Here is a 21,657-nt window from a genome sequence, read left to right as displayed (position 1 = left end):
TATTATTACTCTGTGAAGAATTTAAAGGACTACCTAATTTACAAAATATCTCAACGATTTTTTTTTTGAGTAATACCACTAAATGCCATTAACTCTTTTTTTTTCCAGGACTATACTACAAAGGCATCGGAATCATGTTGACGCCCAAATAAATTCACATTGGAGTGTAAACCATATTGTTAGTCCCTTTGGAGGCGCAATGCATCCTAGCTTGAATTTTGTTTGATTCGATGATTAATTTTGTTAATTTATTGTAAGTACTATTGTGTCTAATGAAAGTCCCTGGACAGTACAAGGCACTTTAATTTAACAAGTTTAAATTGGTCATATCACATATACTAACGTTCACTGAGATCAGACATAACAGAAGCTCCTAATCATCACCTTGGAGCCCACGACCAATTTATTGAATAAAACAACATACCATATGGGTTTTCAAATACATTGAATTATGCCCCTTTTTAAGTTAAAAACATTTTAAATAAATAAGTAAACCTAACTGGAGACTAAAACAAATAGAAATAATGTTACTTACGAATTAATTTTGGCATAACCAACACACAAAGGAACATGCACACCTAATACGTCTACAAATAATAGAATATAATTTATTGAGGTTAGGAGTAGTACTACAATAATCTATACAATTGCACTCTAGAAGTCAAATGGTCAACGTTTATGGCTGCCTAATTCAATGTCGGCCCATACCTGTAAATGGGCCTTATGTGATGGTTTAAGGGATCACTAGAGTTTTGGTCTGTTTGTATATGATTGCAGTTTGTTGTCTTTTATTCACATTTGATTCCTAACACTTCTATATGATGGCAACATAAATTTGAGTTTATCTACATTACAAATTAGCTCTTTTTTTGGTTAAGGGTGCTAATTTTTCTATCACCTTGTACGGATTCTAACATTCACCTTGTAGGAATTCTAACATTTGTACGTATTATAAAATAAACCACCTAACCATATGGTCCTCCATTTTTCTGCATTTTTCTCTAATAAGAAGTTCGCGCCGAGGACGATCTGCATTGCGTAATAATTTATATGATTTGGTTCTGATCACCATGATGTGTGATTGTATGAAAAATTATAGAATATCTAGTTAACATTAGGGGAATAAAAAAGTTACATTTCAGTTACACTTTTATTCAACCTTCTCTTTCACTTTAACCAAACAGAACATGTTTCTCTTTCAGTTTCTTGTACCTTTGACTTCCTATTTATGTGTTCTTTGTATTCACTGCTTAGGTGCTTCAAATCTGCTGAAGAGTCTATAAGAAGAGATGAGTGAAAGCGACATGTAGAGAACAGACACAAGGAATGTAAATAGAACTGAAACCAGTGCCTTGTGACAGAAGACTCCATAGTAATCACAAGCAGAGCTCCAAGTGATGGCTAAGTTTCCTTTATATGCTAAGTAAACTGTCTCTGCAGATACGGTAAAAGCCGCTAAAACCGCATATGTGACCACTTGGTCAAGCAAGAACAATGCCCATACTCGGAGCTTGCTTATTGGACACGGAATGGCTGTTACACAGATAGCAGAAAAAAGAGAATAGGCAGCACAGACTCCATTAGCATTCACCAAATACCTACAAGAAGGGAACAATAAAAACAAACAATGTTCATTGATTGATTCCTCTCAAAGTGAAGCAAGAAGAAAAAGAGAGCAAAGAAGGTGCACTTGAAAGCTCCAAGATTTGAGTAAGAAAGAGAGCCAAAGTCGTTGGATATAGAGTTTTTGATCATAATCACGAGCCCCGCAATACTTAGAGCCATTGATGCTACTCGGAGGACCGTCTCTACCGCTCTCTCCGTTCGGTTAAGCTCTAAGGCTGAGCCGTCAATGCCGTTTTGATCGGTCTTGTTCATTGTTTGTTTCTGTTTTAAGGAAGGATAGATCTTTGCCTCTTATTATAATGTAAGTGTTTCAAGTAATCAAGTCATAGTAGACAAAATAGTTGCTCAAGCATTCAATATAGTCATGTGATTATGACGTCAGGAAGTTACGTTTTAGGTAACTGTCTTGTTTTGTTTGCTCTTATATATCAATCTTAATAACTATTTTATCCAAATTTGGTAATACGTACCAGAAATGAAGAAAGTTTGATATTTGATTAGACTTTAGTAATCAATGATATTTAATTATGTCTCCATTCAATAATTCATTTCTAACTTTCGGCTTACGTACGGGATATGTTTGTTTTTGCTACGCCTCTTTTAAAACACTTTTTGTATGAATATTTAATATTAGAAATCATTACGTCTTGGCAAGACCCTGTGACGCAGCTAGAGATTTCCATCTATATTGGTTCGCGAATAGATCATACGTACTAGTTAACGAATAGATATATGCTTAAATTGAGTTTACAGTATTACTAATTAGATTCGATCCATTGGTTGGGGCGACCAAAGCAATTTTGACCAACCTCAAGACAGATCGAATAGAATTTGAAATAGTTGAAATGTGAATAGTATTGTATTCGTAGCACTAGCTAGTTATCGCATCAAAATGTATAGACCGCTGCATCGATCATTCCACGCGTCGCATCTTCAAGCATCATACGAGTATCAAATCTATAATTCCACTTCGTGGTTTATGTTTAGGTGGTTTGAGGGTAAGAACAAAGTAGTTAATCTTAAACCTCAATCTTAAGACCACATGTTTTTTTTAGTTAAAATCCTAACAAGTGACGAACTAATTTCAGGGTAGAAATATATACTACTTATACGATTACTTTATTTTAATGATGATTAATTGAAGTGGAATAAGAAAGAAAGAAAGAAAAATAAAAAAGGGACACTATATATTTTCTTTGATGTGATGTTAGATTCTAAATTCTAGCGAAATGTTTTAAAAATAAATCAAAATAAAGTTCTTGTGTTTGTTTTACCTAACCAATAGAGGTATTTAAGTTTCCTAAATATGCAAGTAGTTAACTGTAATTAAACGAACATTTTGTTTGAAACCTCTTAAACGAACATTTGAAGCGATAATTAAACGAACATTTGAAGCGTGGGAAACTAACGAGATGAATATTTATATACGTAACGTGAGAGTTTCATAAGATATCGGTTAATCCCATCCATGACCAAATATATATATATATCTGTAATCTAACATGGAGGAAAAGAGAACGAAACAGAGCCAAGGTCAACTTGCCAGACACAAATCAACTCGTGTTCGGGACCAAACTAATGGTCATAAACCGGTTGTGTTTAACCCGGCAAGTCATCCTTGGCTCAACCCCATTCTCTATTCCTTCATGCAAGACCATCTGATACAACAAGAGACCCCCATCGTCGTCTCTCGATCTAGAGCTACGTATTTTAAATGTGTTACCTCTTTCTTTGACTCTTGTGTTGTGGTAAAGCCTAGTTCAGATGTATTGATATTTATAGGCACACATATGCAATAAATTGTATATATTATTTTATCCTCGATTCCATTTCCCATATGCATGGTTGGGAATTTGACCAAAACCCTAATTCAAGAATAGAATCGAAGAGTTGAGATTTCAGAATATAATCTAGAAGAGGGGCTGACCAAATTTTTCAAAATTCCAAATTCCGATTTAATTCGAATTTTATATTCGTTCCACTACTTTATCACACAGAAATATGTAATTAAGTAATACAATGAAATATATGTAGATGGTCGCAGAAGCTAATAGAGGAATTTTTCATTTTTTTTTTCTTTTTGTGGATAAGTGGAATATTAGAGACAGGTCTTCACAGTGGGAAATGGGAAAAGTATTATAATTTTAGAATCTTTACATGTATCATGTATGTATGTAGTAGACATATACTTCAACAAGATTTGCAAGTTCTAGAGTTAACGTCGGCAAGAGTGGAGCTCACGTCAGCAAACACTCTAACTCGATTAGAGGGTTCAGTTGATATATAGGAAGATTCCAAAGTAAACCTTTTTCTGTGCAATCGAGGCGGTGGCAGGAAGCTTAAAGAAGCAAAATGGTCCCATGCGACACCGTATTAAAGCAGCTACCTTTCTCCGCCATATAATAAAGGTGGTCCTTCAAATTATTTTGTTTCTGTGGTTTCTATAATACCATATCAGTTTTCAAATATGGTACGACGTCTAACAACTATGTTATGTGAATTGTCCCATCAGGCCATTAAAAACGTAGTAGGTTTTTGCCATTTAATTTACAAACTTATAACTTCGTGTTTAGTAACATCAATTTTGGAGTTTTTCATAGTCTTAATTCGATCTTATTCTATATATATATATATATATATATATATATATTTGATATTTGATTCATCAAAATAGCCATAAAATTTGAGTTTACTTGTCTAGATGGATTTGAATATAGTGCTTCATATATTTTCTGCTGTAGTACTAGACCTTTAAACCGATATGATCCAAACATATCAGAGTTACTTTTTTTTTGGTTGTCAACAATCCAAACATATCAAATTTCATGTTCAATTTGAATAATAATAATAAAAAAAACACTTTCGAACTGAATATGTTAATAACTCTACGTCTTATATATACACAAATGGCATATATCGATCGATTTATTTCAGTTTTGTCTCGAGTAAGATGTCCATGAACTTTAATAGAAACAAAAACTAAACGCCTAGCCTTCCATATTCTGGCTTTTGAGTTAAGTTAAGAGCCGGGAATGTACTAATGTATGTGTACTATCAATGTAAATTTATATGTCATCTTCTGGAAATTAATGCTAAAAAGTTTGGCTGGCCAATTATGATACTTACCACTTACTGTTAAGTTGCTATCAATTTTTGTTTTTAGGGTTTTATAAATATAGTAATTTTAATGGGTATGTATCGTATCGTATCATACAGCCATATATTACAATGATGGGAATCTTCTATTCAACAATTCTTTTTGATCATTAAACCACACTCTATCTTGATCTGAAAAGAAACACTGTAATCTGGAGTCTTGGGAAATATTAGATGAAATATATATATATATGAGCTTTAAACGATCTCTAGGATATAGAGAACAACAAGTGAAAGATGAAAATTCATAGATGTATAATTAATTTGAGAATAGAAACTCGAAGCTAAAACGGCGTTGGTTGTCGCCAATTTATTTTGGCTTTTGATTATAAATGAAGAGTCCCTACACCGTCGTCAATTTGAAAGCAACTTCGTACCTATCACTTGATGATTTTGCATCCGTACCAGTGTGTTTGTAAACATAATCTTGATTTGCGTTTGTTTTTTGGGTAGCGTTTGAACTTTTCGATTTAGATTGTGAAACCTTTCTCGTGAAACCATTTAGATGTAATCCAACGATTTCTTCATCTTTTAAGTTCAAAGTACAACATGGGTACACTGATACTCGCTTGACATTTGAAGATTAGATGTTACGTTTTATGAATTTAAATTCAAAATTATTTGACAATGAGTGAATTAGTACACATCTCTTCCCTTGTAACAATACCAGATAATTAGGTTTGGCGATAAGAAAATAATACTATCATTTTGTGAAAATTGGTGGTTGATGAAAGATCATATGTAATCATATCGAAAAATTGGGTAAAGATTTTGTCTAATAACGAGAGGGAGTGTAATTGATGTTAAAAAAAAAAAACGAGAGGGAGTGTAAGTACTCTTCCACAGATAGTATTTGTCCTTTTGTAGATGCAAGTATTTCACATGTATGCACTACTCTATAAATTCACTTCAACTCTCACCAAAATCTTTCACAAATATCTTCTTCTGCAGTCTCTAATTTCTCTATCCTTTTTTCCCTTCCCATGCCCAACGAAGAATATTTCTTCTCCCAACACTCTCTTATCGATCCAAAAGATCTCAATCTCAATCACCGATGGAAACAGTTAAGACCTCTAGGTTCATCACCGAGGTGGCTCCGGCTAAGTTGATATCGGCAACGAGAGAACCATTCAAGAACATGTTGACCACAATCTCCGAAGAAGACTTTGACTTTGAGGAGTTAGTCAGAGCCACTGCAGAGAGACTCTCTTCTTCTTGTCCAGGCTCATCCTCCTGGTCTCTTGGCCACTACGCCAAGATCAACAGAGTCTCTTCTTCTTAGACCGTTAAATTTGCGATCCCAAAATTTGCATTTTTTTTTCTCTATTTTCAATAAGACGAAGACCGAAGAAATCATACGTTTCTTGGCCTAAGCATCCATCAACTTTTGTAAAAGAAAATCTGTTTGTAATCTCTCAGCATCAGAGTTGTTTGTTTATTTTTTCATCTACTCGTTGAATCTTTCCCTGCTCATTATAATGTAAAACTGAAACATTCTTGTCTTGGCCTAATCATCCTTCAACTTTTTTTAAAATTGTTTGTTTAATTTTTCATCTACTCGTTGAATCTGAAACATTCTTGTTACATCTTTGATCGATCTTTTTATGTACTAGTGTATTACCAACCAAAAAAACTATTTATTTTGTTGTAACAAAGTCACCTGAATGTCAAATGTTAATAGAAAAGATCACACAAAATCTGTAAAGCCAAGAACGCTCTTAACATTAATTTCCAGGAGTGTAAAGAATCATCGTCGTCGATAGGGACCCCAAAAAGAAAAAAGTTCCGAGAAGCTCATATTATACAGAACAGAATGAGACCTGTTTTTTTGGTTTTCTATTTCTTTTCCGATAATTACTTTACTCTTTCAAAAATGTTATAATTAATAAGAAAATAGAAAAACTCTCTTTCACGAATATTTCTTCTTGCTAATTCTCAAGAGCCGGTTTGCGAGTTCTGCTTTCAATTCATCTGGGATCTGGGATAAACTTGATTTTACATCTGCTATCAACCTCCTCCTGCACAAACAAGACGATTTTGCAAATTCAATATGTGCAATTTCTAGCTATTATACGAGCAAATATGAGATAAGTTAGAGAACAGAAAACAATACTCGGGTTTCACTTACTTTAAGTTGTTGCCATCTCCTCCTGATTGCTCTGTGCGCAATCTCTTCTTGGCACGCATGGAGATTTCTACTTGATCATACCATCCGCATGACCGTAAATATGACGAAGTGTCTTTCTTTAGACTGAGGAAATATGCAAACATAATCATTGTAAGTTATCCTATGTCATTAAATTCAATAGGAGTATTTAAACAAAGGCACAACCCGAAGTTACCTCTCTTTTATTGCTTCAAGTTTAACCCGAGATGATTCGTCTTTGGCAAGCAAAATGCAGGGGATTTTACCCAAGGCTTTGGATTGGGTTGTACTAACACCTTCCTTCTCAATTTCCTGGTGATCAGTTCCATTTTTTGAACCATTACTCTCGCATGGAAGTAAGTTATCTTTGTGGTGATGATCACCCCCATTGCTGGAGCCGTTACGCTCGTGGGGATGCAAGGTAACTTCATTATTACCTTGTGCACTGCCGTTTTCTTTAACTCCATTGCCACCATTTTCAGTACCAAACTTTTTCTCCGAGCAAGTGTAAACCCTAGTTGGCGAAACGGATACGATATTCTCTTTGTCCGCCTTTGGAGCTATGTTCTCATCTTGGTGGAAAGAAAGTCTGCCACTGACAGTAGGAGAAGAGACCCTTTTGGCACCAAGGTTGACAGTGATTTTCGCATGTGGCTTCAACGGAGCCTTTTCAACATTGGAAGAAACAAGGTTATTCGTGTGCAGGGGCTGCTCTGCTCGTGATTTCATATTAGCATCTTTGAGGGGACGAATAAATTTATGGGGCTTTGAAGAAGCCAGGTTGTTATCCTTCTGGAAGGACTGCTCGGCCCGTGGTTTCATGTTGACATTATTAAGGGGACCAATAAACCTCTGGGGCTTTGATGTCTCGCAGCCATTGACTTCATGAGACGTAGTCCCATTGGATGTTACCAGAGTTTTAGCAGATGCTGGTCTCTGGCTGGAACGGCTGAAAAACAGAATATAAGCTTTCTCTGACAAAACCTCTTGCAAGGTGGAGAGTGAAACGAACGAATCATTGCAGCAATACCATTTACCCAAGGAATCCTAAACATGGCAATTGAAAAACGTCAGTAAGCAATATGAGAGTTAAAAACTGAAAAAAAAAGGACAGAAAAGAACCTTAACGTAGGCATAATAGTGCCCAGATTCAGGAGAAAATCCTGCATGCACAATTATCCCAAAAAGCTTGTATTCTGGTTGAGGGTCCTGCAAGAGTAAATCGATATAGAAAAGTAAGAATTGGAAAGTACAATTTCACAAGATAGAGCACTATGATGATTTCAGAGGTAGATGCAGGCTTCGGGAATCATTTTGAGTTCATGTAAAAAGAACTCGGAAGCATCTACCCGAAATAACAGAAACTGACAACAAACTTAAAAAGTGTTAGAATCTTGTACCTTGCTGGCTTTACTCATGAAGCCCGAGAGAACCAAAATCTCACCAAATGTAATGGCCTTATCAATCTTCCCACCAAAAATGCCCTCAAACCTCTGTTAAACAAATTTATCAAGACAAACGTTTAAAATATTTTTCTACTTAAAGTTACACTCAACTTTGTAAACAGAAACATGATATTCTTACTTTCAATTGGATAACAAGGATATTAGGCGCTTGGAGAACTGACATCTGCTTCCTCGCCGTCACCAGTTTCTTACAGCTACACAGATGAAACAGTTAAAAAAGGGAAAAAAGACACTCTGGAAGACAAAGAAGACTACATGAGTCCAAATCAAACCACTTACCTTTCGCATCTATACTTATTGTTGCCATCTAAAATCTCAGGCTGAAAGAACTTTTGCAAAGATTCCTTCACCGAGTTGCTGTGCAAAATTTCAAGGCTGATATCCATAATCTCATCGGCCTTATTCGACTCAGCACCACATGACAAACACTTAACCTGGCTCTGCAAAGCCCCACCAAAAATCTCCTTCACCACAGTATTGCCATTAAAGGGCTCACCACCCTTTGATCGCAACTTCTTCAGGCGGAGAGACGTGTTGTGGCATGCGTCAATCACATACCGCAAGAACTCATGAGCGTCTTCTTGACGCCCAAACTTAAAATGCTCGGCAAAAATTTTGAGGCAATTTGAAATCTTGACTGGCGCATCGGTTGCTTGTTCCACACAAAGAGACCTTGCTATTCTTCTCTCAACTAAACAAAAAGGACATTCCCGTTTCCGCTCCCCATCCCCATAAGAGTCGCCTACCAAATGTGATTTTCCAACACAGAGCACATAAACAAATGAAATACGAAGCAAAAAAACAGCTTGTAAAGCATTAGAACTATCTCTTAATCTTCGAGAGGGAGAGATAAAAACTTACAGTGGGAGGAGTGATTGTGACTAAGGCAGAAATTAGCGAGGGGAGGAGTGTAAGTGAGGCACTGAAGGACACTATTGAGGTAACAGGTGTTGCCGAGATTCCGCAACCCTAAAGGAGGACCGTTCCTCCGCTTCTGACTCAGTAGACTCGGCATCCAGCTCATCTGCAGCTTAAATCCCATTAAAATCGGTTCTTCTCCGCCGGAGAAAAACACCGAAGCAACCGCTCATCGCTGACTCGCCGCCACGGCGAAGCCAACAGCTGCGATCGCATCTCTCGCCACCACCACAACCACGCGCTTTTCCCCGCTTCTCTTTCTCTCTAATTCACGAGCTTCGGGCTCCTCGCATCAATTTTCTAACTCGAAATTTCTGGAAGATTTTATTAATTTCGAGAGTTTGGAAGAGACGACGAGATCGATTCGATGGTGGTAACTGCCGAGGGAAGAGACCCGCCCAGCAACAAACCCCACGCGAGGCTTCGTTTTTACCCTCTTTTTTTATTTTTTTCCTTCTCCTCTCCGTTTTTCCTTTTTAAAATTCTAAATATAAACTCCAGGTGGATAAACAAAAAAGGAAAGACGACAAAAAAAAGGAAATCCTGGGACTGGGCTTTGAGGCCCATTTTTGGAGCGAGTAGGAAGTCAAACACGATTTAGCGACAATTTTTTACTTCTGTAATATTTTTTTCAGTTCTACTTCGAAGGAAATTTCAAAATATTTTACTTCTTCGAAAGGAAACAAATCAAACATATTCGCTCAACGATCATATATCAACTACAGTACACATACCAAAGGTTGTGATTAAAATCATGACAATTGGAGAAAAATTGATTTAAATATTTTTTCTTGTTCAGGTACAGAGTATTTTGTATAAGTTAATAGAAATTGGACGGTACATATCACAAAACAATCAATCAAAGATTACCTCTCTGAATCAGCCTGTGATACCAACGGTATAGATTCACCATCTCCTGGAGTTTCAGTGGTAACTCTGGATGCTTCTTTCTTCAACTTATGGTTGTTGTAAGCAGCTACACCGGCAATGGCTGCGTGTAAAACACAAAGCACAATTATAAGAGAAGTTAAACTCTTTGACTATAAAGACAATTGGTTATGTGAGGAGTTTTTTTTTGTTTTTTACTTACCAATGGCGTAACCACAAAGATTGATGATTGTGAGTTTTGTGTCGGCGAAAAGAAGAGCTGAGACCAAAACAACCACCCAATCCTTGACAACACCAGCAACTCGGATAGTGAGAGCACTCGTGTGAGAAATCACCAGGAAAACAGACAAGTTGAGAGCAAATGTGCAGAGGGAATTAAGGGTCAACACTACGAAATGGAAGTTCCAAGTGCCACTACCGTCCATCTTCGATTTCTCTAGAAAGATCCACGGTACAAACAAGCAAATAGCACTGCGAAAGGAGGCACATAAAGATTAATTTTACACCTTAGGCTTTACATAATGAGAGAATTGAAGATAAGTTCTTCTTCGATTTCACTTACCTGCAGGGGCTCACATAGTACATAAGTGAGATTGGGTTTAATTTGATGCCTTTCCTCTTGACAAGAATTTCCATGAAGATAAGACGCAGGGCTTCTCCAACGACACCACCCATTTGGTAAACCACTCCGATCCAGTTGATGTTTAATTCCCCATAAGAGGCCACTAGAACACCGAAACTTATGATAGACATTATCAAAAGCATCCGGCAGCTCATGATTTCAAGTCCAGCAGCTACTCCAAGGATAAACACAGCAACAGGCACTGCAAGTATGATACAAGATTATATCACTATCCAGAGTCCAGCTCATTAAAGATATAAGAAGTAGACATATGACTTATGAGGAAATGAGAGCAAGAGCAGTAAGGTCTTCTTACTTATAGCCTTCAACATCTGGGCAAATGCAACTGATATGTACAGATAGGCAGTGTTTCCCAACCAGAGGGTCATTGCAAACATCGCACCTATTGGAATAACTGATGTAACATATCTGAGTACATAAAGTGAGTTCTTTATTACTAAACCAAAGATCAGTACCACATTTTAAGTTATGGGTATTTTCAACTACTCCAAAACAAAATTCCTTACTAAGTCTCTCTCTTCCTTACATTTCTAGTGTCATTCCTTCCTCAACCTTCACGATCTTCATGGAGAAATAAATAGAGAAAAAAAAAGGGACCAAAAGTGAGAAATATATGCATTCTTACTTATGAACAAATAAAATAAGATCGTTGCAAGATTGGATACCTTAAGAACTTTGGTAAGAATAAAGCACAAGACAGAGGAAAAGATCATATGAAGTAAAGTCAATCCAAGCGGATAAGGGAAGTTTATTTCCTTAGATGACAAAACCCACTGCAGAAGAGCAAGTCAGAGACAAGAACGTTAGTCATGAAGCAAACTTTCGCATGACTAATAATTTAGCAATTTCGATGGTCTCTAACGCATAACTAATCATAAGGCCGCCATTGAACCTAATCAACTGATCTCAGTACCAGCCCTCAAGACTTAAACCGAGCTTATGTGACTACAATTTACTATCTACCGTACAAAACTATAGCAATTCTTAGGGATTAAAGAAGTTCATCACAGGACAGCTAGAAATTCATAAGCAAGCGAGGGACAAGGACCTAATCTGAAAAACTGATGCACCGGATTAAAACGAGAGGAAACGCAACGCGATCAAACCTTAAACCGGAGACATTTCGCATTGATTTGTACACTACCCACGAATTCTAAAATCTGCTAGTTAACTTCCAGGAAATCAATCAGAGTCAGAAAAATCATACATTGCACCGAAATCCCCACAGACGCAGCTCAATCCTTACGAAAACTAGCGATTGGTTTTCAAATTCGATAGAGCACAAAACAATACGATGCGAGAGCACAGATCTAGTGAAAGACAGGTTGTGAGATTTTAGTTAAACCTTATTGAAAAAGATTTGACCGCTAGAAAGGGCGATATAAAGAAGAATGTAAGCATAGGTCACGAATTCATCTCTCATAAAGCCTCTGCTCCGATCCGCCATTGACACCGATGATTGTGATGATCTCCGATCACGGAAAAAAATTTGTCACCACTGTTTTAATTTTTTCTTCCACTTTTCCAGTTGCTTTCCTTCTTTTTCCTTTCTTCCTCTCCTTCACTGAAGCATACACTTTTCCATCTTCGCAAACAACAGCTCTATATAGGAAAGACGGTGAGAGAAGATCGACTTTAAGTGGGTCCCGCTTTGATTATCCTCCTCGACGGGTCGCGCATGATGGGCATTTTGTGACATAAAAAGCCCATGAATGTTCGTTCTTCTGTTTATAAGGCCCATGAATGTTCGTTCTTCTGTTTATAAGGCCCATGAATGTTCGTTCTTCTTCGCACGCGTTTTTAAATTTTTTTTTTTTTCAAGTTTCAGTTTCATCAACTTCTTGGATTTATGTCCTTTCAAAAAGAAAGAAAAATCAAATTGGTTTATGAATTTATTATTTTTCCTCGAGATTGTGAACGATAATATGAAAGAAAAGCTAAGGAACACACAAGTTGCTTGTGGATTAGACAAAACCCATCTGATCCTTGTCCGTATCTCCTCATCCATTCTTCACCTCCAGCTTCTCATCCATATTATTTTCCCAACTTGCCAACAAGTTTTACACAGTTACAAATTAATCAAACACAAATATTTAACATTTAACTAACAAAGATTGAGATATATATAATATAAGCTTTGCTTACCAGTCACACCCTTCATCTCTCCAGAGAGCTCCATTCTCATTAAGGTGTGTATTAGCTATGTCTGAATTCTGTGTTTAAGACCAAACGTAAACACTTGTGCTGAATTCTGGAGATTAGAATCGTAGCTATATGACTATGTCTGAATTCCGCAAAACTCACGACTTTATGCTCTTTTGACAGATTAACATCCGAAAATGGAGATCACAAACGTTACCGAGTATGAAGCAATCGCAAAGCAGAAGTTGCCTAAGATGGTATACGACTACTATGCTTCTGGTGCAGAGGACCAATGGACTCTTCAAGAGAACAGAAACGCTTTCGCAAGGATCCTGTGAGTTTTTCCTTTTATTCTTAAGATAAGATACACTATTTTATTGGTTTTACAAGAGATGTGATTTGATATACATACCTTTGCCATGTTTTAACAGCTTTCGTCCTCGGATTCTGATTGATGTGAACAAAATTGATATGACAACAACCGTCTTGGGATTCAAAATCTCGATGCCGATCATGGTTGCTCCTACTGCCATGCAAAAGATGGCTCATCCAGAAGGTAAATGACGTCTGCCTTTTCCTGCAAGACATTCAGTAAAACCGAGTTATGTTATAGAGAGTGAAAACTTGCTTTAGTATCAATAGAGACAGAGACTAAGGCTTGTTCTGATGGAAACTAATGCAGGGGAGTATGCTACGGCTAGAGCTGCTTCTGCAGCTGGAACCATCATGGTATGTTATATTATACTGTCACAAATGGTTTCATTCAAAGCAAGACTCTTAACCTTTTCGGTGTTTAGAGCTTGTTAATCCACCATTTATGCATACCGGTTTGACTTGTTTTCTTCCATGATACTTTCAGACGCTTTCTTCATGGGCTACTTCCAGTGTTGAAGAAGTTGCTTCCACAGGACCAGGGATCCGATTCTTCCAGCTCTATGTAAGTACCTTCAGTGGTTTGTCGTACACCCTGATAAACTTGGTCACATCTGATGGTTTCACAAGTTATGATCGTTGTGAGTAGGTATACAAGAATAGGAAGGTGGTTGAGCAGCTCGTGAGAAGAGCCGAGAAGGCTGGATTCAAAGCCATTGCTCTCACCGTAGACACCCCAAGGCTAGGCCGGAGAGAGTCTGATATCAAGAACAGGTAAAGCCAAGTCAGTTGAAATGTGACAAGAGTTGATTGAAATTTAATATGCAAATACATAGCAAGAAAGTATACAGCAAGAGTTGATTGGATAGAAACATGCAAACAGATAGCAAAAAAAATTGTGAAGTAACGATTTGTGTTCTTCTACACAGATTCACTTTGCCTTCAAACCTGACACTGAAGAACTTTGAAGGTCTTGACCTCGGAAAGATGGATGAGGTAAGCATATATCGTCTGAATAATGGCAGTGATCTACTCATGAAACAAGTCTTAAAGCAGACTTGTTATGTTTACGTTTCCTAAGTGTTCCTGAGCTTGTTATGTGTCCACCTGCAGGCCAATGACTCTGGTTTGGCTTCATATGTTGCTGGTCAAATTGACCGTACCTTGAGCTGGAAGGTAAAAGAGTACCATAAATTAGCATCGCAAAACTTGATTGTTTGATTCAGATTTCTCTAACTTCCATCTACACAAACAGGACGTCCAGTGGCTCCAGACAATCACCAGCATGCCCATTCTTGTCAAGGGTGTTCTTACAGGGGAGGATGGTCAGTTACTATCTGAAAAATGAAATGTTTCCATCACTTAAAAGTTTCCAATACTTGACAAGATCAACAATTATTGTCCTCATTGCAGCAAGGATAGCGATTCAAGCTGGAGCAGCAGGGATCATTGTGTCAAACCATGGAGCTCGCCAGCTCGACTATGTGCCAGCAACAATCTCAGCTCTGGAAGAGGTAGATCATTCAAGGCTATAAAGGTCAAATTGTGTTCTTGAATCAGCAAATTCAGCACTGTTCTCGTGTGTTCAGGTTGTCAAGGCGACACAGGGAAGAGTTCCTGTCTTCTTGGATGGTGGTGTTCGACGTGGAACTGATGTCTTCAAGGCACTTGCACTTGGAGCCTCAGGGATATTTGTAAGCATCATATCTCCATTTACACTGGTTGAAACCATTGATAACTGTCACGTTATTGATAATTGCCCTCTCGGTCTCAGATTGGGAGACCAGTGGTATTCTCACTGGCTGCTGAAGGAGAAGCTGGAGTGAGAAAGGTGCTTCAAATGCTACGCGATGAGTTCGAGCTAACCATGGCACTAAGTGGGTGCCGGTCTCTCAGTGAAATTACGCGCAACCACATTGTCACCGAATGGGACACGCCGCGCCATTTGCCCAGGTTGTAGAGGAAAGAAAAGAAACAACCACCAGAGAACAGCAACAAGACAGGGCATGTAATGGCTACACTTTATTCTTATCATTGCTCACTTCATACTTGGCTTAAACTCTGCTTTTTTTCCTTTTTTATCTCAAAACTTGTTTCTCTCGCTATATCGAAAATCACAAAACATGACTACAGATTCTCTCTGTAATGCTATTTGGCTACTTCTACCTTCAGTACAATCTTCTTACTTATACAATAGAGACAACTAGAGATCGGTTCACAAATCGAAAGTGCACAGAACAAAACGATGCGAGAACGTAGATACAGAGAAGCTGTGAAATTTTAAGTGAAACCTTACTGAATAAGAGATTTGACCGGTTGAAATGGCGATATAGAGAAGAATGTAAGAGCACATGTCCCAAAAATCATCTCAGAAAGCCCCTGCTCCGGTCCGCCATTGAAATCGATAAATGTATAAAAGTTATGGACTCTGTCTCTGTTTTTCTTTTTCCCCCTTTTCGTGCTCTTCTTCACTGAGCATTTTCCATCTTCTCAATCAAAACAACAGCTTAAATATTTAACACGGGCACACTCACAGAAACGACTATACTTTGATTATCTGCATCAACAAATTATGGACTCTTTCTCCCATTGTTAAGCCCAATAGTATTTGGGCTTTAAGGTTTATAACTAGGCCTGTAAAATCCGGCTCTTCTTCCTCGCACGCTTTTTAGTTTCTCTTCCATATCATCATCCACTCGGATTTATTTATGTCCTTTCAAAAGAATGAAAACCAATTGGTTTACGATTTTTTTTTTTTTCTCCCCATGAGATTAAGCACGATAATATGAAAGAAAATTTAGGGAACACACAAGTTGCTAGTGAATTAGATACACACAACCCCATCTGATCCTTGTCCGTATCTTCTCATCCATTCTTCACCTTCAGCTTCTCATCCATATTATTTTTCCTCTGCCAACAATTTTCACTTGTTAGAAAATATATTTCACAAGCCAATTAATACATTACAGGTGTATTTAACTTTTAACCAATAATAAAACATTGTGAGATATATGATAATATAAGCGTTACCAGTCACACCCTTCATCTCTCCCGAGAGCTCCATCCCCATCAAAGGTGTGTGAGATTCTGTGTGTTAAGACTAACAACAAACCAGATTGTGTTTTGCGTTCGTGCACTATCTCTTGAGTTTCACTACAGCTAACTTATTAACTCAGGCCTTTTTGCTCTTTTGACAGACCAGCATCGGAAAATGGAGATCACAAACGTTACCGAGTATGAAGCTATCGCAAAGCAGAAGTTGCCTAAGATGGTATACGACTACTATGCCTCTGGCGCAGAAGACCAATGGACTCTTCAAGAGAACAGAAACGCTTTCGCAAGGATCCTGTGAGTTCTTCTTCTTTCTTTCTTCTTTTTTTTTTCTTAAGACATGAGAACACGTTGTTATTTGGTATACATAACTTGGGATGTTTAACAGCTTTCGGCCTCGGATTCTGATTGATGTGAGCAAGATTGATATGACAACAACCGTCTTGGGGTTCAAGATCTCGATGCCGATCATGGTTGCTCCTACTGCCATGCAAAAGATGGCTCACCCGGAAGGTAAATGACTTCTGCCTTTTCCTGCAAAACACTCTGGCGAGAAGCGAAACATTCTGTAGAAACTTGGTTAAGTAGATAGTGAAAACTTTTTTGAGCACCGCTAAAACCAAAAGACTAAGGCCTTGTTCTAAAGACTCTACTGGAAACTAATGCAGGGGAATATGCTACGGCTAGAGCTGCGTCTGCAGCTGGAACCATCATGGTATGTTATTATTTTATTACGAAAGATTTCATCTTAAGCAAAGATACTTAAACTTTCAGGTGTTTAGAGCTTCTTAATCCAATATCCACGCATACCCCATGTCTCTGGTTTGAGTATTTCCGTGATGCTTTCAGACACTATCTTCATGGGCTACTTCCAGTGTTGAAGAAGTTGCTTCCACAGGACCAGGGATTCGATTTTTCCAGCTCTATGTAAGTTATCTCAGTCGCTTGTCGTACATCCTGATAAACCTGGTCAGACTTGATGGTTCACACGTTATGATTGTTCTGAGTAGGTATACAAGAACAGGAATGTTGTTGAGCAGCTCGTGAGAAGAGCTGAAAGGGCTGGGTTCAAAGCTATTGCTCTCACTGTAGACACCCCAAGGCTAGGCCGCAGAGAGTCTGATATCAAGAACAGGTGAAGCCATGTCAATGAAATGTGACAAGAGCTTGATTTGATTCGAACATGCAAACAGATAGCTAGAAATTATAGAGTAACGATGTGCTTTCTTCTACTACAGATTCACTTTGCCTCCAAACCTGACATTGAAGAATTTTGAAGGTCTTGACCTCGGAAAGATGGATGAGGTAAGCATCTATCAGATACTTATCTAGCATTATAGTCTGAGCATGATTGTCACAAAACAAGTTTTGAAGCAGACTTGTTATGTTTATGTTTCCTAAACGTTCCTATGTGTCCACGTGCAGGCCAATGACTCTGGCTTGGCTTCATATGTTGCTGGTCAAATTGACCGTACCTTAAGCTGGAAGGTAAGAGAGTTCAACAGCTTAAAAGAAAAACAACAAACCAGAACTGAAACTTGATTCTGACTGCTCTAACTTTCATTTATACAAAACCAGGACGTCCAGTGGCTCCAGACAATCACCAAAATGCCAATTCTTGTCAAAGGTGTTATTACGGGAGAGGATGGTGAGTTACTATCTGACAGACAAAAGTTTCCTTCACTTAATTTTGATAAATAACTAACTAAGTCAACTATAAATATCCTCTTGCAGCAAGGTTAGCGGTTCAAGCTGGAGCAGCAGGAATCATTGTGTCAAACCATGGAGCTCGCCAGCTTGACTATGTGCCAGCTACTATCTCAGCCCTGGAAGAGGTAGGATCATTCTGGACTATGAAAGTCAATTTGTGTTCTCATGAAAGTGTTTCTGGTCAGCAAATTCAGCAGTACTGTTCTCGTGTGTACAGGTTGTCAAGGCGACACAAGGACGAATTCCTGTCTTCTTGGATGGTGGTGTTCGACGTGGCACTGATGTCTTCAAGGCACTTGCACTTGGAGCCTCAGGGATATTTGTAAGCATCATATTTCCATTTACACTGATTGAAACCATTGACAACTGTCACATTATTGATAATTGCCCTCTCAATCTCAGATTGGGAGACCAGTGGTATTCTCACTGGCTGCTGAAGGAGAGGCTGGAGTGAGAAAGGTGCTTCAAATGCTACGTGATGAGTTCGAGCTGACCATGGCACTAAGTGGCTGCCGGTCTCTCAAGGAAATCACCCGTAACCATATTACCACCGAATGGGACACTCCACGCCCTTTGGCCAGGTTATAGAGAGACCAAAACAACCAGGGAACGTCAACAACCAGCAACAATACAGAGCATGTAATGGCTAAACATATTCATTTTCTGATTGGTCAACTGGCTTCTACTCTGCTATTTATCTCAAGACTTGTTTCTCCCTATATCGAATCACAAACTATGCCTAGAGATTCTGTAATGCTATTTGGGTTATTCTTCCTTCAGTCCATTATTCTTGCTTAAACAACATAGATAAGTCTCTGTGATATGAAACAAAAACGCATACTCTACTTAACCATGAAACTATCTCATCACCTCCTAATGCGTAGATTGAGCTCAACTGAAACACAGATGCTAAATTCCATTTACTTATCCCCACTAATCAGTTACTTGTGATTCCCAAAGATTAACATTCCGAGCGAGATCACGAATTTGACGAAAACGATGCATTATAACTATGGAAGGAGAATTACACTGACCAATTGAACAAAGACATGTACAAGAGAAGAAAGATAAGCTGTTCATTGCCGTGTACAAGCTCACACCGTTTTACAGTAACAAGAGTAGTACTAACCATTCAAAACAAAATTCCTATTTTTTCTTCATTTTTAGAACGGCCAGACGTCAGATCCACCGGGTTTATCCACAAGAATCCGATTGTACTCCGGCCTCGCCGTCTGCAAAAATAACAAAACCGTTCAGAGGAGCAATCAACATGAGAGAAATTACTACGAAATCGTCATGATACTGAAAAAAATTCTACGAATTTGGGGAGAAATCACCAGATCTTTGAAGATGACGTAGGTTATTAAGATGAACAGAACAAACAGGATCTCAAACTCAGCCAATCGGAAGAAATAGAATACTGAGTCAACAAAACGAGTCAGAAAGGAGTCATCCCTCCTCATAACAACTCGATTCATTCCAGCACGACGGCCGATCATCTTCAACAAACCTTCCCGCCCACTTTGATAACGGACCACCGTCGTTCGCTCTCTCTCCCGAGTCTTTCCGGCGAGTTTGTTATCCGTCGACGAAAAAGAAAATGTTTGCTTTGCTTTGTATCTAAAGCCTTTCTATAACTTATGAGAAACTGGGCCGTTATGTTTATGAGCCCGATATATCATCAGAGCCTAATAACCGAGGATTCGAGAAACGACACGGTGTTCATTGTGTGTTATGACAGACTGCAAGTTTTCGATACGGAACATAGAAACAGCAAGGCGTTTAGCACGGTATGTTTTTATAGAACGTTTTTACGACTTGGTAGAATCTAGGCCGTTGGTTTGAAGACAACGGCGAATCTGGACAGTCGATATTCGCCGGCTTCGTCTTGACTCCATTTGCCGGCTTGGGATCTAGTTTTTCCGGACGCGATTCTTCCTAGGCGATCAAGTTTGATCCTTTTTGCAGGTACGAATTAAATTGAGACTCGATCTTTGCTAATTAGTTTAGAAATGGGAAATGTGCTCGAAGTTAGTGTTCATTGTAGACGTAATTAAGGTGTCCTTTAGGCTAGGAATTAGCATTTTCATAATGGGTTTCTGATTTGCAAAAATTCAATCAAGGGTTCTGATTTTATGGAAACTTGTGGTGACTTTTTCAAATTATAGAGATGGATTGGCAAGGGCAAAAGCTAGCTGAGGAGCTGATGCAGATTCTGCTCTTAGTCTTTGGCGGAGTTGCTTTCATTGCTGGGTATGCAACGTCTTCGTTCCGGACGATGATGCTGATATATTCCGGAGTTGTGCTTTTCACGACTATGATCACTGTCCCTAACTGGCCTTTCTTCAATCGTCATCCCCTCAAGTGGTTAGATCCAATCTTAGCAGAGAAGTATCCGAAACCCGAAATGACGACTGTTACTTCGAAGAAGAAAAACAATAGGCTTTATTAGGTTTGGTTTCTTTGAAACTTCTCTGTTTGTGGAGTGATTGCCTGATATGAGCTATGGTCTTTTTGAACTTTGATCAGTTAGTTCTTCAGAAATTCTCAATCTTTACCTTTATAGATCCTTTTAATGTAATGAGATATTCTAAATTGCAAACCTTTGTGAAAGAATTAGTTTCTCAGATTTAGTTGGTTTATTATCCATGTCCATTATTGTACTAAGACCTTAAAATATTGTGGTTCCTGCTCGATAAGCTGTTCAAGAAGGGATTTTTAAGTTTTTAACTATAGCCATGGCTTTCCTCTTATGCACTGCTCTGGAATGTTGGAACTCTTTCTAACATCGGTTGCAGGTCTGTGTCAATAATTAAGTCATATCTGATTATAGCTGAAACGTTTTCCTATCTTTGGTTTTGGGTTTTATCTTCTCTAAAGTTTGCAACTTGATAGGTTAAAGGATGATGCATCATGTTCCCTGTGTTGCATTAGTTGATCATCTCACATAATTCTTCACTTGGATGGCGGCGGATTTGATTTGGCAGTCTTATTGTTTCATTAGCATAAAATTTTATTTGTGCAGTTCCAATATGGTGGCGCGTTGATTTAGCAGCCTTTTGCTTTATTCTTTGTTCTCTTGAACTTATCAGATTTTCCAATTTCGGTATCAATTTCGAAGTGGGTCATATAAGAAGAAGCATCGTTTTCATGTCATTAAAGAGATGAGAGAATGTTGAAGAAAGAGGGTGTGTTCTTCTTCTTCTAATACTACTACTTTTTAATCAGTGAGTGCCCTATGAGACTGGGTTTGTGTGGGTTACGTTGACGGTCACGTGGTTGTGTCCTTCTCGGCCTTCCAAACCTCTAATACGTCCAGAGGTTTTTGCGCGTGGCTGATTTCGACATTTTATCTCTTTCGGGAATATGACGATGATGATTGAAAAAGCATATTGATTTTTAAGTTAAATACCGAAAACCAAATAAAATAAATAGGAAATAAATGAAAATCGGTCTCCTTTATCCATTTTGTGGCTTTCAATCATGTGCTAAGTTTTCGTATCATCTTAAGCGGTCCATTGTGCTGCCTCCAGACAGAT

The 21,657-nt window shown here is 38.2% G+C and overlaps 8 protein-coding genes across 13 annotated transcripts; 4 read left to right on the top strand and 4 right to left on the bottom strand.

Moving 5' to 3' along the window:
* Positions 1 to 1,174: 1,174 nt before the first annotated feature.
* On the bottom strand, positions 1,175 to 1,898 carry LOC18024080 (CASP-like protein 2A2). The gene is made up of 2 exons (XM_006407024.2): positions 1,691 to 1,898; positions 1,175 to 1,598 (listed from the first exon to the last, which is right to left on the bottom strand). The coding sequence occupies exons 1-2, from the start codon at positions 1,876 to 1,878 to the stop codon at positions 1,244 to 1,246; spliced, it is 543 nt and encodes a 180-aa protein (XP_006407087.1). The 5' UTR covers positions 1,879 to 1,898; the 3' UTR covers positions 1,175 to 1,243.
* A 3,807-nt stretch (positions 1,899 to 5,705) lies between these two features.
* On the top strand, positions 5,706 to 6,316 carry LOC18024079. The gene has a single exon (XM_006407023.2). It carries the CDS (start codon positions 5,837 to 5,839, stop codon positions 6,062 to 6,064), a length of 228 nt encoding a protein of 75 aa, XP_006407086.1. The 5' UTR covers positions 5,706 to 5,836; the 3' UTR covers positions 6,065 to 6,316.
* A 167-nt stretch (positions 6,317 to 6,483) lies between these two features.
* LOC18023640 (ubiquitin carboxyl-terminal hydrolase 25) lies at positions 6,484 to 9,791 on the bottom strand. The gene is made up of 8 exons (XM_006407020.2): positions 9,256 to 9,791; positions 8,674 to 9,136; positions 8,513 to 8,588; positions 8,329 to 8,421; positions 8,051 to 8,137; positions 7,125 to 7,975; positions 6,911 to 7,033; positions 6,484 to 6,800 (listed from the first exon to the last, which is right to left on the bottom strand). The coding sequence occupies exons 1-8, from the start codon at positions 9,434 to 9,436 to the stop codon at positions 6,692 to 6,694; spliced, it is 1,983 nt and encodes a 660-aa protein (XP_006407083.1). The 5' UTR covers positions 9,437 to 9,791; the 3' UTR covers positions 6,484 to 6,691.
* Positions 9,792 to 9,988: 197 nt separating this feature from the next.
* On the bottom strand, positions 9,989 to 12,418 carry LOC18023639 (probable sugar phosphate/phosphate translocator At3g14410). Of its 4 annotated transcripts, none has more exons than XM_024159171.1 (7): positions 12,189 to 12,283; positions 11,509 to 11,616; positions 11,370 to 11,404; positions 11,139 to 11,225; positions 10,763 to 11,024; positions 10,403 to 10,671; positions 9,989 to 10,303 (listed from the first exon to the last, which is right to left on the bottom strand). In XM_024159171.1, exons 4-7 carry the CDS (start codon positions 11,218 to 11,220, stop codon positions 10,179 to 10,181), a joined length of 738 nt encoding a protein of 245 aa, XP_024014939.1. In that variant the 5' UTR covers positions 11,221 to 11,225; positions 11,370 to 11,404; positions 11,509 to 11,616; positions 12,189 to 12,283; the 3' UTR covers positions 9,989 to 10,178. The 4 variants fall into 4 exon arrangements, with proteins under 4 accessions (XP_024014939.1, XP_006407082.1, XP_006407080.1 ...); XM_006407017.2 differs by having other exon boundaries at positions 9,990 to 10,303; positions 11,139 to 11,251; positions 12,189 to 12,418; XM_024159170.1 differs by having other exon boundaries at positions 9,990 to 10,303; positions 11,139 to 11,251; positions 11,350 to 11,404; positions 12,189 to 12,355.
* A 452-nt stretch (positions 12,419 to 12,870) lies between these two features.
* On the top strand, positions 12,871 to 15,546 carry LOC18023638 ((S)-2-hydroxy-acid oxidase GLO2). 2 transcript variants are annotated; one of them, XM_006407015.2, is made up of 12 exons: positions 12,871 to 13,032; positions 13,169 to 13,319; positions 13,417 to 13,541; positions 13,668 to 13,714; positions 13,845 to 13,922; positions 14,007 to 14,131; positions 14,287 to 14,353; positions 14,471 to 14,533; positions 14,613 to 14,682; positions 14,771 to 14,871; positions 14,947 to 15,051; positions 15,132 to 15,546. In XM_006407015.2, the coding sequence occupies exons 2-12, from the start codon at positions 13,183 to 13,185 to the stop codon at positions 15,315 to 15,317; spliced, it is 1,104 nt and encodes a 367-aa protein (XP_006407078.1). In that variant the 5' UTR covers positions 12,871 to 13,032; positions 13,169 to 13,182; the 3' UTR covers positions 15,318 to 15,546. The 2 variants fall into 2 exon arrangements, with proteins under 2 accessions (XP_006407078.1, XP_024014883.1); XM_024159115.1 differs by lacking the exon at positions 12,871 to 13,032 and having other exon boundaries at positions 13,208 to 13,323.
* A 735-nt stretch (positions 15,547 to 16,281) lies between these two features.
* LOC18023637 ((S)-2-hydroxy-acid oxidase GLO1) lies at positions 16,282 to 18,917 on the top strand. 2 transcript variants are annotated; one of them, XM_006407014.2, is made up of 12 exons: positions 16,282 to 16,432; positions 16,555 to 16,705; positions 16,797 to 16,921; positions 17,077 to 17,123; positions 17,258 to 17,335; positions 17,419 to 17,543; positions 17,647 to 17,713; positions 17,834 to 17,896; positions 17,987 to 18,056; positions 18,143 to 18,243; positions 18,336 to 18,440; positions 18,521 to 18,917. In XM_006407014.2, the coding sequence occupies exons 2-12, from the start codon at positions 16,569 to 16,571 to the stop codon at positions 18,704 to 18,706; spliced, it is 1,104 nt and encodes a 367-aa protein (XP_006407077.1). In that variant the 5' UTR covers positions 16,282 to 16,432; positions 16,555 to 16,568; the 3' UTR covers positions 18,707 to 18,917. The 2 variants fall into 2 exon arrangements, with proteins under 2 accessions (XP_006407077.1, XP_024014884.1); XM_024159116.1 differs by lacking the exon at positions 16,282 to 16,432 and having other exon boundaries at positions 16,594 to 16,709.
* A 187-nt stretch (positions 18,918 to 19,104) lies between these two features.
* Positions 19,105 to 20,047, bottom strand: LOC18023635. Its single transcript, XM_024159591.1, has 2 exons — positions 19,456 to 20,047; positions 19,105 to 19,350 (listed from the first exon to the last, which is right to left on the bottom strand). The coding sequence occupies exons 1-2, from the start codon at positions 19,615 to 19,617 to the stop codon at positions 19,282 to 19,284; spliced, it is 231 nt and encodes a 76-aa protein (XP_024015359.1). The 5' UTR covers positions 19,618 to 20,047; the 3' UTR covers positions 19,105 to 19,281.
* Positions 20,048 to 20,288: 241 nt separating this feature from the next.
* Positions 20,289 to 20,747, top strand: LOC18023636 (probable signal peptidase complex subunit 1). The gene has a single exon (XM_024159590.1). It carries the CDS (start codon positions 20,289 to 20,291, stop codon positions 20,568 to 20,570), a length of 282 nt encoding a protein of 93 aa, XP_024015358.1. The 3' UTR covers positions 20,571 to 20,747.
* The last annotated feature ends 910 nt before the right edge of the window (positions 20,748 to 21,657 follow it).

Source organism: Eutrema salsugineum, unplaced genomic scaffold (genome assembly GCF_000478725.1).
Source record: "Eutrema salsugineum unplaced genomic scaffold, Eutsalg1_0 scaffold_13, whole genome shotgun sequence".
Classification (NCBI taxonomy): Eukaryota; Viridiplantae; Streptophyta; class Magnoliopsida; order Brassicales; family Brassicaceae; genus Eutrema; species Eutrema salsugineum.
Note: the sequence above shows the minus strand (reverse complement) of the source record. Positions and strands in the feature narration are given on the sequence as shown.

Bases quoted from the DNA above. Each gene is read 5' to 3' on its own strand.
- LOC18023637 (XM_006407014.2), top strand. From the start codon at position 16,569: ATGGAGATCACAAACGTTACCGAGTATGAAGCTATCGCAAAGCAGAAG. The intron at 18,057-18,142 runs GTGAGTTACTAT...ATCCTCTTGCAG, and splicing joins TGTTATTACGGGAGAGGATG to CAAGGTTAGCGGTTCAAGCT. The intron at 18,244-18,335 runs GTAGGATCATTC...TCGTGTGTACAG, and splicing joins CTATCTCAGCCCTGGAAGAG to GTTGTCAAGGCGACACAAGG.
- LOC18023638 (XM_006407015.2), top strand. From the start codon at position 13,183: ATGGAGATCACAAACGTTACCGAGTATGAAGCAATCGCAAAGCAGAAG. The intron at 13,923-14,006 runs GTAAGTACCTTC...CGTTGTGAGTAG, and splicing joins TCCGATTCTTCCAGCTCTAT to GTATACAAGAATAGGAAGGT. The intron at 14,683-14,770 runs GTCAGTTACTAT...TCCTCATTGCAG, and splicing joins TGTTCTTACAGGGGAGGATG to CAAGGATAGCGATTCAAGCT.
- LOC18024079 (XM_006407023.2), top strand. From the start codon at position 5,837: ATGGAAACAGTTAAGACCTCTAGGTTCATCACCGAGGTGGCTCCGGCT.
- LOC18023640 (XM_006407020.2), bottom strand. From the start codon at position 9,436: ATGGGATTTAAGCTGCAGATGAGCTGGATGCCGAGTCTACTGAGTCAG. The intron at 8,589-8,673 runs GTAAGTGGTTTG...TCATCTGTGTAG, and splicing joins AATAAGTATAGATGCGAAAG to CTGTAAGAAACTGGTGACGG. The intron at 7,034-7,124 runs GTAACTTCGGGT...ATATTTCCTCAG, and splicing joins CTTGAAGCAATAAAAGAGAG to TCTAAAGAAAGACACTTCGT.
- LOC18023636 (XM_024159590.1), top strand. From the start codon at position 20,289: ATGGATTGGCAAGGGCAAAAGCTAGCTGAGGAGCTGATGCAGATTCTG.
- LOC18024080 (XM_006407024.2), bottom strand. From the start codon at position 1,878: ATGAACAAGACCGATCAAAACGGCATTGACGGCTCAGCCTTAGAGCTT. The intron at 1,599-1,690 runs GTGCACCTTCTT...CCCTTCTTGTAG, and splicing joins TCAAATCTTGGAGCTTTCAA to GTATTTGGTGAATGCTAATG.
- LOC18023639 (XM_006407017.2), bottom strand. From the start codon at position 12,290: ATGGCGGATCGGAGCAGAGGCTTTATGAGAGATGAATTCGTGACCTAT. The intron at 11,405-11,508 runs GTATCCAATCTT...TTCTCCATGAAG, and splicing joins TTCTTACCAAAGTTCTTAAG to ATCGTGAAGGTTGAGGAAGG. The intron at 10,672-10,762 runs GTAAGTGAAATC...CTCCTTTCGCAG, and splicing joins TACTATGTGAGCCCCTGCAG to TGCTATTTGCTTGTTTGTAC.
- LOC18023635 (XM_024159591.1), bottom strand. From the start codon at position 19,617: ATGATCGGCCGTCGTGCTGGAATGAATCGAGTTGTTATGAGGAGGGAT. The intron at 19,351-19,455 runs GTGATTTCTCCC...TTATTTTTGCAG, and splicing joins ACGTCATCTTCAAAGATCTG to ACGGCGAGGCCGGAGTACAA.